Source organism: Cornus florida, unplaced genomic scaffold (genome assembly GCF_030987335.1).
Source record: "Cornus florida cultivar Cherokee Brave unplaced genomic scaffold, ASM3098733v1 CherokeeBrave_3.0.0_Hap2_Chr01, whole genome shotgun sequence".
Taxonomy (NCBI): domain Eukaryota; kingdom Viridiplantae; phylum Streptophyta; class Magnoliopsida; order Cornales; family Cornaceae; genus Cornus; species Cornus florida.
This window is the reverse complement of record NW_026775571.1, coordinates 1,880,215-1,892,299: the sequence shown is the minus strand read 5'-3', so window position 1 is coordinate 1,892,299 and position 12,085 is coordinate 1,880,215. Positions and strand designations below refer to the sequence as shown.

The following is a 12,085-nucleotide window of genomic DNA, read 5'->3' as shown; positions in this document are numbered from 1 at the left end:
TCGAAGATGAAAATTCTTGAGGATAAGGACAAGGGGTTTGATTCATCTTGGTGAGGCTGGATTGATCACTGTGAGATCGATCTGCGATACGTCTAATCGATTGAAACTTGCTATTTTCCACCATTTTGCTTTCACTTTGCTCTTTTCTTCCATTTAGCTTGAGATTACTTCTTGTATGCTTTAATTTAGCTGAATTGACTTATTTTGAGGATTAGCACCTGAAAAGGGCAATAACATGAAATTAGTCTAAGCCGGGAAAATAAGATAGAAAAAGGTTCTAAAATACTCAAACTTAAGGGGTTTAAATGCACACTTTTCAGCGCTCATTAGTTATGATATTGGGGCTCGCTCTATCCTTTTCGTCAGTTGAATAATAATATCTCTATATCCTCAAGTTGGAGAGGAATGGCAGCGGGTCAACCTTAGGGTTACTTTTTCCCCCATTAATAATTTTTTAGGTTAAAGAGTTCTTTTGACAAAGTCAAATGGTATTTACGGCATTTTACATGGTGTTAGAACTGAAGATTGAGGTGTGAGTGAAAGACAAAACAAATGTTTGCAATATGAGTGATAGTAATTTTCGAAAGGTGTGATACCCCCCAATTTCGGAATACGGATTGATCAAATCCGCGTACAAAATTAAGGGATATCTAAACAATTAAAGTTTTTCAAACAAGTACAGATTACAAAAAGAAATAAAAAGAATAAATAACTCGTTGAAGAAAAATCTATTAAATAATAATTTCATTTAATACTTCTCCAAAATTACAACTTGGGAATCCCGTAATTTAAGGACCCCCTTAAAAAAATTATCCAATAAATAACAATATTACTTAAAAGTAAACAAGATGAGTAGATGAATGACAGTCTCCCAGCTGCGGATCCTCAACCTCGAGACTGGAACTTCTAATAACCAGAAAAATAAATCATGGGTTAGACCCATGAGCAAACTTTCTCTACCAGGCCTCTGAAAACTAATAAACAAATCATTTCTAACCAAAACCAATACTATTAAAGTTTTATCTTTAATATACAATGATTAACATATGTATAAATAATTATATATACTACACTAATCACACTCATTAATAGATTCATTAAATATCCAAACCCATTAAATAATGATTAAATCAATAATCATTCCTAAACCAATTCACAATATATTTTCTTTTAAAGAGAACATCCTTTAACTTTAATCTCATCCTAGACAATTATTTAATCATTTAAACAATAGAATATAATTAAATAAATATTATATTTAGTCCAAAACCCAATACTGATTTAATTATTTAAATTGTATAGCCAATATCTAGGCTTTGACAAATCATCCAAGTCTCCATCAATATTATTTTATTAATATATATAAAATAATACATTAACATATAATTACTGGATTATTTTAATTTAAGACTATTTAATCCTAATCCAACCTATACATACAATAACCATAGATAAAATTTTAATCATCTAACACATAACAATTTAATTATGCTTTGGAAAATCAACCATGCCATTATAAATATATTTATTTATATATTGGCAACTCAACCATATCTCCTTAAGTGTATATCTATACTTTTAAATTAGCAACTCATCAATGCTTCCTATGTATGTATTTTATCCATACAAATAATAAGGCAATATATTTAAGCCCTTGACAATTCATCTATGCCTACAATTCAACCATGTACTAAATCTTAGAATTAATAAAATAATAAAACAACTCATACCTAGGCATTCCATGCATATCATATGCATCTAATTAATTTAAACAACCGGCCTAATACGATAATATCAATCATACTGCCTATCAACCATGATATACCAAATAAGATATATAATATTAATTATCTTAAATGATATGCATATATAAACATATATTATACAATATAAATATATATACAACACCTTCCATAATAATACCTAATTATTTAAAATCATATATATACATATGTATGTATATATATATATACCTCCTTTTATACTAATCACATATTAATAAATTCATAAATATACATATATAAAATAAATAAATAAATATATATATATATATACACACACACACACACTTCCTTCCATAACCAATTTATTAATTAATTATAATTACGCCAATTAAATGCAAGTAAATATTCTAGTAGCATCCTACAGCCCTCAAACACCTAAAATGTATCCTCTAATGATTAATTTCAACGTTAACAAGCTTGAAATCAATTTTGGAATATCACCGGACCCCACAGAAACTTTTCGGGACCCCAAACAGTGTCTTACGTGCCCCCACGCGCCGTCACACTCTCCAACACACATTGCACGCGCCCCTACGCACTCATACAAACTGGAAGGCACGTCCACGCGCCTGCACGCGCCCATTTATTGGCTATACCCATGCGTTACTGTGAGCGCGGTCACACCTGATCACTGGCTGTTCCATGCGCCACTACCGTGTGTACGCCCACACCAGATTCGCTCCCTTCTCATCAAGCCGTATCTGCCGTCATAAGCCGCGCACACCCAAGCTCCTATACAGCGCGCTACACCTGATCAATCCACTTACCATATAATATTCCAATGGCCTAGATTAGCAGTGTACCATCTCTCCATGCGCTATCCCATACTGGATTACAACCCTAATGTTGTGCCGTTAATTTTTTTTTTTTTTTTTCATGGCAAAACAACCACAGCACAAGGAACCGAAAATAACTAAAACAACTAAGACCCAACATCCGCCACCGCGTAAGGGACAACGGAAGGAGGAAGAGAAGACAACAGCTGATCTGACGCAAGCCTAGGCCGCGAAAGAGCTGCCAAAGCATGAGCCATCTGATTACCCTAGCGAAACACATGAGTCAACTTAGCAGAGGAAAATCGACTCAAGTCCCGATTAATGTCAAAACATATAGAAGTAATTTTCGACGGACAAGTCACTCCACATAACACCCCATCCACAACAACTTTGGCATCTGATTCAAACCATAAGTAAGAAAAATCCAAATCAAAAGCACAAAGGATCTCACATTGACACACCAACGCCTCCACCTCCAAAGATGAAGCAGCAGAAAAGGGACAAAAAATAACCGCGTGAAACACTTCACCCCAAAAATTGCAAAAAATAGCGGCACCACCCCCTTGCAAAGACTGCTGACAAAAAGAAGCATCAAAATTACACTTAACAATTTCAGAGGGAGGAGGACTCCACGAATCCACCAACGCACTAGCCGTCCCTGGCTGCACTGAGGAACAGAGGGATCGAGCATCATGAAACTCCCAAAAGCTGACGACCGCCTTCTGCACCACAACCTCAGACCGCCATAAAATCCCCTCAAAGACTAACCGATTCCTGGCCTTCCAAATACCCCAAACACAAAAGGAAATCAGACTAAGAACATCCGCAAAGTCCGAGGAGAGCATCGCCTGATGCACCATAAAACTCTATCCAACTCGAAAATAAGAAAAAAGAAGAATCGCGCCACAATTAACATTTTCAATCAAACATCTTACCCAATGTTAACATGCTGAAAACTTTGATTAGAGTTTATCACCAGAACTCTCAGCCTCACAACCTTTTGCCTATGTGTGGATGCCATAAAAAAAAGGATGTAAAGTGAGAGAGGAAACGTGAGATAGGGAAGATGAGGGCAATTATAGTAATAAGAAAAATATAAGAACAAGTCAGTGTGGTTGGGGATTTTTTTTTGTAGTTTTATTACATGAGAAAAAAAAAATGGAGTGTTGAGTTACAAGTGCATTTTGGGAATGCCAATATCTGCTCCTTGTGTTTTTTTATAACAAATATACAATGCATTCCTTCCTGGATTACTTTGTCTAAAGTCATTTATAAAGTAAACAGTTTTATTATGGGTTAAGTGCAAAAAAGTCCCTCATAATATATAAAATGTGCAATTACCCCTCTAAAAAACCCCAAGTTTTTTCAATTTTTACAAATAAGAAAAATCATAATTTTTGCAATAAAATTACTAAAGTAACCTTACTTTATCATTAACAAAAAACGAAAAAAAAAGTAAAAGACAAAATGTCAAAATTAACCTTAGTCATATTTTCCTTCTCCGCCTGCCATGACATAACAAAATTCTATATAATTATATATATATATATGTATACTCCATCTCTCTCTTCGATATATCTCTCTTCAATCTTAATTTTCATGTCTAATAATCCTTCTTGTAAATGTACACTTTATTCACGCACCCACCAGCCTTATCTTTGATTCCATAGCCGTAAATAAACTCAACTATTTATAAAAGATTGAGACAACAGTGCTTAACTAAGGAATGGCATGTTGTATTCATGCACAAGTAAAAATTTGAAGAAGGAATATGTAAGTGTAAAAATTTGCATAAAAACTAAACAAGTCCATACAAATGAAAATACTCATAGAATTGCTCCAATTTCCTAATATTGCTTTGACATGGCTTCATCTGAATATAAGAAGTAATTTTCTATCTAACTTTTCATTTATTTTTTATATATCCCATTTTTTTTTTAATGATTTCTACCAATTTATACTGAAAATTTGTAATTGGTCTTAATTTTTCTCTCTGGCTCTATGTTGATACTATAAAATTTCTTGGGACTTGCTGATTTCGGGTATTCTCTCTTGTTCAAGAGAGAGATAACACAAAGAAATTTTAGAAAGAGAAAAAAAATTTAGAGAGAAATATTATATTTTCTTATAGAAGGAGAGTTCTAAGAATGGAAGGAAAATATCAAAATATATAGAAGTTGTAGAATTAGAAAAGAATTTTTGCAAGAAAGTTCATGTTTATATATATATATATTGAAATAAATAATATTTTAAAAAATAAAAATAAAGTACAGATGCATCTTACTTGACAAACCAAATAAAATATAGTATCATAAAAAAATAAAAAGTATGTCTTCTTGGAAACAAATTGCTAAACAATATAGAGATATTTTAGAGAAAAAAATAATATTAGAGAGAAATATTTTCTTGGATAGGCCTTCAAGTACATCCAAACAAACACATTTACTGTTCAAATATAAACAAAATTGGTAGGGACATTCTTGCTAAACAAAAAAGGTATTTTTGGATTTTTAGAAAAAAATGACATTACCAACTGCTATTTTTCATCATTTATTTAATAGGGGGTAATTTGCTCAAAAGATGAATAATACGGGGAGTTATATGCATTTTTTTTAATAAGGGTGTTTTTCCAAATTTTTTACATAGTGAGTGATTTTTTTGTAATTAACCCTTTTATTATTTTGTCTTATTTCAAGTGGGTTTTTTAAGAATAATAATGTCTTTAAATACATTACAAAAACCGATTAAACATTATTAAATTTTAGTTGGTCGCATTAACAAAAATTGTTGTTGACATGAATTGAATTTTGCTATAAAAAAAAAAAGAAAATCATTGTTTCAATGTTCTCTCTCTCAAAATAGAACGATTGCACTTTTAACTTTTAAGTAGATAATTATTTTAAAACAGAAGATATAATATTTACGTATATCTCAAAAGTGGACAAATATTTTAAAACATAGGGAAATATATTTTACATAAGCAAAAATAAGTGTCGCTAATTCTAATTAAATTTCAACTTTGCAGTACAATAATTTGACTTCAATTCAGGGTACGCCAGCCTTTTCACTTTGAACCAAAAATAGAAGTCGTCATTGTACGGAGTAAAAAACAAAAAACAAAAAAAAAAAAACTTACTTCAAAATTAAAGTAATTTCAATAAAGAATATAGACCCGTACGGTTAAAAAAGGTCGAGATAGAGAAAAAGAAAAAGAAAAAGAAAAAGTAGAAGTTACTGTACTTGAAAATAGAAGTGATTGAAAAAGGAAACCCAGAGTCCCAGACCAATAGATAGTAAAGTAGACCTTGGGTTGACGTCTGACTATACGAGTGATTAAAATAGAAACACTGGGTTATAGTCCGGATCGAAATAGGAACCGCTTTTATATATCTATACATATTTGCCTATTTTACTCTACTGTTAGACACCCTGTGATCAATCTAAGGTGAACCCAGAACGAACTCGTCACAGATTTCTCAATCGTTATCGCACTTGCACAGATTCTTCTATTCTTGGATTTACCCTTTCGTAAGTTTCGCACTCTACTCAGCCTTTTTGCATTGTAGATCAATTTAGTTATTTATTTATTTATGTTTCTTTTTTTATTTTGTCATTCTGGAAAAATAAAATAAAATTAAGTGCGTATTGTGCTCCGCAAACAAATTATGGGTTGTTTAGCTCTGAATCATAATCTTGAAAAATCAGGGTTTTTAACCCTTTTATTTTTTCTGTGGGATTTTTACTTCACTGAGTGAAGACTTTTGTTGAAAGTTCACTTAGCAGTACAATCCCATTAAAGATTTAAGTGGTTTCTATTGATTAGTCATTGAAGTCAAACAATTACAAAAATATGTCGTATTGACAATGATAATAATTTCTAAATTCTCTTATGGTCCGTTTGGGAGAACGGAATCGGGGTTTTGGGTTTAGAATTGGAGGAAATTTGGTTTAATCCAAGGCGCGATTCCAAACATGCCATTATTTTAGTTGAATATCCGAGAATGGTTTGGTTTTAATACACCCATTACCTGTTTTAAGTATATTGAAGAAGGGTTTTGATTTATGAAGTGGTATAGAACCTGTAGACAGAAAGTAGTTGATTATCAATTGGCATGTTTTGTTTCATCAAATTGCACAACAAAGATATTTTATTATTAAACTTTTTTGGTTCTTTTGTGATTTTGGTCGAATTTAGTCTCCGACTTTTGTTTTCATGGGATTAATATTAGTGAGTAAAACACACAAGTCTTCCTTCACCCAGATTCACACTCTTTTAAGAATTAGATGGATAAGTAATATAATACAAAATAGGTTATATGTATATTCCTGTTTTGTTTCAAGGAGAGTGTGCTACCAATTAGTGTCATAGTAATTGCATATCAACAGCTTAGAGGTTGGACAAAACATTATACATTACAATGAAATTATAAATTGGAACACATTGGGTCACTTTGCGCCGAGTTTGCACTAATACAAGCATTTATATATCTGACTAATGTTTGAAAGAAAACATCATCTTGCATATCCATGAAACAGAGTTTTACCATTAAAACTAAAGGCTTCCACTTTCTTGAATATAGATGAGTTTAGGCATCAAACTACATGTCTTCTTCCTTCATTGCCTTGCAACATAGATGTGGTCATATATTTTTTTCTCGTTTATCTCCCAGTGGATAAAAGCCGTATTATTAGGGTGATTATATGTGCCTTTGTTATCAATCTTTACGTCTTGATATTAGCTCTAATCGAGTTAGTACTTGTAAGTGTTTTGCATATAAGTGATATACTTATCAATATAGATATAAGTCCTATAACCTTATTATATGCAATACTAATTATACTACCATTGGTTCATCATTCTACTGCCTTTGTCTTCATAAAAGTCATGTGGCTGGCAAAGCCCTTTATTTAATACTTCAATTTACTCTAATTTATGGACATCTACATGTGCCTTTTTTGGAATTCAAGTATTACACATCAGCTCTTGATGGAAATCTCTTATGGATAGTAATAAAATTTCTTTTAAGTGATGATGGTTGAGAATATATAAATGCCACATCTTAATTATTCCTTAAACGTGAAGGATTGCTTTTTGTTTGTCTGTACCAACAAGATAGTGCAGCCTGTAACCGTGAAGGCTGTTCTCCATGCGTGTCTTTGTTCTTTTTCATAAATATTCATATATATATATATAAATATATATATATATATATATATATATATATATATATATATATATTATGTAAAGCAATACCTTGAAATTGGACTTCATTGAAATCATAAAACATAGTAACATTCTTAATTGAATTCTACTTTGAGGTGGCTACAATTGTTGTTCTCACAGCAATTATTTCTTTCTCAGCCTTTGCCAGATAAAGGTTGGATGAGTGCATGAACTTTCAAGATAGCATAATGGGTCGGCGGCAAAAAGCTGCAAAATTGATGGTAAGAAGCAATTCTTATTGGTTCTTTTGAAGAATAATTGATATTACATTTTTTCTTAAACGTACAATGTTGACGGCTTCCTCTTGCAAAAATATTCTGCTTACCCGCTTTTTTTTTTTTTTAATTTTAAATTGGCAGAGAGGGAAGGATCTACTTACTGAACTACCAGATGAGATTCTTTCCACAATCATTTCAATGCTGACGTTGAAAGAGGCTGTAAGGACTAGTGTGTTGTCAAAAAAGTGGAAATCCATTTGGACTTGTCACTCTGACTTGTGCTTTGATTCAATCACCCTACTCGGGGACAAGGTTCACTTCAATAACATAGCTAACTGTAAAGTGGAATCGAATAGACAACCACACAGGTGCAAGTTTGTAGAACAGGTAGATCAGATTATGCATCAACGGTGCAAGAGCAGAAAGATAGATTCTTTTACTATTCAATTTCATTTGGGCAAGGAATCTGCTTCTCACATCAATCAGTGGATTGATTGCGCAATTAAGGAAGGGGTTGAAAATATGGATGTTAATTTATCTGAGTGCTGTAGCTTTAAAGTGGATCCCGACTATTCTTCTACATATGAAGGATATAAATTCCCTTTCTGGCTTCTTGCTGCCCCAGGCAAAAAATCCACTATAAAGCATCTTCGGTTGGTGTCATGCAATCTCAGTGCTCCTCCAAGTTCCAAATGTCTCTCCTCCCTGATCACCCTTGGACTGCAAAATGTAACTATCAGTGATCAACAACTTGAGAATATCTTATCTAGTTGTTTGTTTCTTGAAGGGCTAAGTTTGCATCAGTGCAGAAGATTAGTCAATGTGGGATTTGTTGGCCCGAACCACTTTCTGAAATTTCTTAGTATAAAAAACTGTATCAGATTGAAGAATATCGAAATTTATGCCAAGAATCTTGTCACTTTTGAATACACCGGTCACTTAATTAGCTTCTCCTTCAAAAATGTCCCAAGGCTGGCTGAAGCTTTTTTGAGTTTCACTGGAGAGAGCAGGCAGGATGGTGTAAGTTATTCGCTCACAAGATTTGCCAGCGACCTACCTCAATTGGAGACTCTAAATTTACACTCTGTACTGGCTATGAAAGTAAGTGTAATCAGAATTGGAATAGATTCTCTCTAAATGTTTTGGCTTAAAGTTAAAGAACAATAATATTCAAATGTCGATGGGATTGGGACTTGAGTAGTCATGTTTATTGCATACCATCTAGAACATATTCAGGTTCATTGTTTTGAATTGAACGGTTCATAGTTCCAATTTATTGTGAGGTTGGTCCTCACTCCATTCCATAGAATTAGCAAACCTGACCTTGTTATATGTGAACAAATTTTTTTTTTTTTTTTTTTATCCTTTCCTGAATGTTGTATATTATAACATTCAAAAGGATTAACAAATAATTATATTCATTTGTGACCTTTTTAAAGTAGTCCTTTTCTTTTTCTGTTTCCTTTTTGGGGGGTGGTGTAAAAATATACTAAAGTTCATACTCTTTCTGTTTCAGACACTACCTCTGCCAGAAGATGTACCTACTACATTCACCAATATCAAGCAGTTGGTGTTGAGTGTTTATCCATTCGATGACGAAGACAAACTTTGTTGGATTAGTTACATCCTGAAGGCCTTCCCTTTGTTACAAAAGCTACAATTAAATGTGAGTATACATTTATCTTTTTACAGAAAGGAACTGGAACTAATTTTTCATTTCAATGTGTTTTCTGCCGAATGTTGCATGTTTTGTTTTTCATTACAATAGTTCAAAAATATCCCAGATAACGAATTTTTATTTTTATTTTTTGAAGATATAGAGTGAGTTGGGATAGCTAGTTTGTAGAATATATTCTTAAAAAGTAGAAATACAAGAGGAGGATTAAGAAAAAAATAATCTTTATATGCTAACCACATATAGCAGCATGAAATACCTTGTTCCAAAAAATGTTGCACTAGGAATGTGGCAAAATGAAATTTCTTGATTCCCATTTATTAGCCTTCTGTTGTCATCGATGCCCTGTTTGTTAATTGTTATTGTGTGACTAGTATATACTTGATTTTCCATGTGGAAACCTTTTAATTTGACCTAGCACTATTTTAATGTTCTTTACAGTTGTTTTGCCCAAACTTCATCAAACAACCGAAAGAGATAGAAAGGGTCCTTCCTGAGTGCAAGCATAAGCATGTCACTGAAGTCGAGATAAATGGGTTTTACGGCAACCAGCATGAAGCTGAACTGTTGAAGTATCTGGTTGACAACCTAGTTGAACTCAAAGACCTAGTGGTTAGTCTGCGCCAGAAGGTATACAACGGATTCAACAACTGGGTTTATGAAGAAGCAAGCTCATGGTACAAATCGAGAATGGAGAGCGTGGGTACATGGCTTGATGAAGTAGTTCCCCAGTCTGTCCATCTCATAATTGGGTGACATTGTTCTCTTAGTAAGCAGATGCTGGGAATTTAAAAATGAGTATGCTTTTGAAGACTGGCTAGTAATGTTTTTGCTACTGAGAAGAACAGAACATTTTTGTTTGTATCATATGTATTAGAATGTATTTCTTAGTTTTCCTTGTTTATTGTGTATTCCACTTTGATGTCATATTGTCTGATTCTTTATTCTTTTATTCTTTTATTTTTTATTTTTTAAAAAAATAAATAAAAGTGGTGTGAAATGAAGGCAGAAAGAGTGGGTATATGTTTTTGTGCATAGTTAAAAAGAAAAAAAGAGGAAGTTGTTGGTAGGCTTAAACATCATAATCTGAAGTAGTCCCTCCAACAACCAGTTGCTTGCATACAGCAAAAGAGGATTGCAGATCACTCCACTTGCATCAGCATATCCAAACAAATTAGTCAAGCCAACATTTCTGTTTCTTGAGGACGCAAGCTTCGTTTTGTTGGTCATGGCATCATGAGTCATGAGTGATTATGAATGGTTTAATTACACACACACACACACACACGGACTGGTATAAATTAGCAATAATTGAGGTGGTGATAGAGACAGTGGCATTGCCGTCACAGATTGGCCGGCTGACCCACCTGCAGTCACATGTTCTCCAAATGCTAGCTTTTTATTTCAGGAATCCAAGAATTGGGTCATTGTCTCCTACTTTATCACCACATGCACTTTTAACTGGGGATTATGAAAGTAAAGCGTTGGCCGAGTGTGGAGGGAAAAAACTCCCTCCAATAAGAATATTCCACGTCATCACAAATGTAAATCTATCTTTCAAAGACCCGTCAAGCTCAAGTCCAAATTGAGTGTATTTATAGCCCAAGATCATTGTTATTTATCTTCCAACCTCCATCAAGGCCGAATCAAGAGGTCATCAGCCCAACTTGTTAATATTTAACATCCGATCCGTTATTCAAGCCCAGCCGGATCAAAGTATGTTCAGCCCAGTTATTCAAGAATGCACAAGTCCTACCAGTTGAAGGATTTACCATAGAAGGAAAATTCTGAGATAGGAAGTTCTGTACAAGGCAAGTTCTGTGCATGGAAAATTAAATAATGGAAAGAATTCTAATTGTAAAGAAAGTCATACATGGAAAGAATTGGAGGACAAGCAATGCGAGTCCTACCATAATTCTACTACTTTTTATGTATAAATAGAGGCCAAGACCTCCAATAAAGGGATCAAGCAATTCTACGCTTCTCTATATACTGTTATTGTTTATTTTTATTGTTTGTTGAGTGAGTTGTTTGATTTTTCTTAATTATTATTGGTTGAGCGAAATTTTGCACCTACACTTTGGCGCCGTCTGTGGGAAACGTATAAAAATATACTCCCACTTGTTATTCAAATCAAATCTTTAGTCGTATCTGGAATGTCAAACGGAGAGTCAGCAATGAATCAACAAATAGAATTGATGCAGAAGATGCGAGAGGAGTTCTTGCACCAATTCGAGACAGTCCGGCAAGCAAACGATACGAGTGTCGCCCAGATAGTTGCGCTTCAGCAGCAAACTCATACGCTGCACATGACAATGGCCAGGCTAACGCCACAACCACCACCAGGCGATGCTGCAGCACCACCCCCCACCCAGAATTTACCTCCAGTTCACGAGCCTCCGACCAAC

General features: G+C 33.6%; 2 protein-coding genes across 2 annotated transcripts; one reads left to right on the top strand and one right to left on the bottom strand.

Moving 5' to 3' along the window:
• Positions 1-2,706: 2,706 nt before the first annotated feature.
• On the bottom strand, positions 2,707-3,405 carry LOC132275703 (uncharacterized). The gene is made up of 2 exons (XM_059777024.1): positions 2,935-3,405; positions 2,707-2,826 (listed from the first exon to the last, which is right to left on the bottom strand). The coding sequence occupies exons 1-2, from the start codon at positions 3,403-3,405 to the stop codon at positions 2,707-2,709; spliced, it is 591 nt and encodes a 196-aa protein (XP_059633007.1).
• Positions 3,406-5,849: 2,444 nt separating this feature from the next.
• Positions 5,850-10,604, top strand: LOC132279095 (F-box/LRR-repeat protein At3g26922-like). The gene is made up of 5 exons (XM_059781057.1): positions 5,850-6,088; positions 7,923-8,005; positions 8,144-9,103; positions 9,519-9,668; positions 10,119-10,604. The coding sequence occupies exons 2-5, from the start codon at positions 7,952-7,954 to the stop codon at positions 10,431-10,433; spliced, it is 1,479 nt and encodes a 492-aa protein (XP_059637040.1). The 5' UTR covers positions 5,850-6,088; positions 7,923-7,951; the 3' UTR covers positions 10,434-10,604.
• The last annotated feature ends 1,481 nt before the right edge of the window (positions 10,605-12,085 follow it).

Excerpts from the sequence above, each read along its gene's own strand:
- LOC132279095 (XM_059781057.1), top strand. The coding sequence starts at position 7,952 with ATGAACTTTCAAGATAGCATAATGGGTCGGCGGCAAAAAGCTGCAAAA. Across the intron at positions 8,006-8,143 it reads AAAAAGCTGCAAAATTGATG|AGAGGGAAGGATCTACTTAC; the intron begins GTAAGAAGCAAT and ends TTAAATTGGCAG. Across the intron at positions 9,669-10,118 it reads TACAAAAGCTACAATTAAAT|TTGTTTTGCCCAAACTTCAT; the intron begins GTGAGTATACAT and ends TGTTCTTTACAG.
- LOC132275703 (XM_059777024.1), bottom strand. The coding sequence starts at position 3,405 with ATGCTCTCCTCGGACTTTGCGGATGTTCTTAGTCTGATTTCCTTTTGT. Across the intron at positions 2,827-2,934 it reads CCAAAGTTGTTGTGGATGGG|GGTAATCAGATGGCTCATGC; the intron begins GTGTTATGTGGA and ends GTGTTTCGCTAG.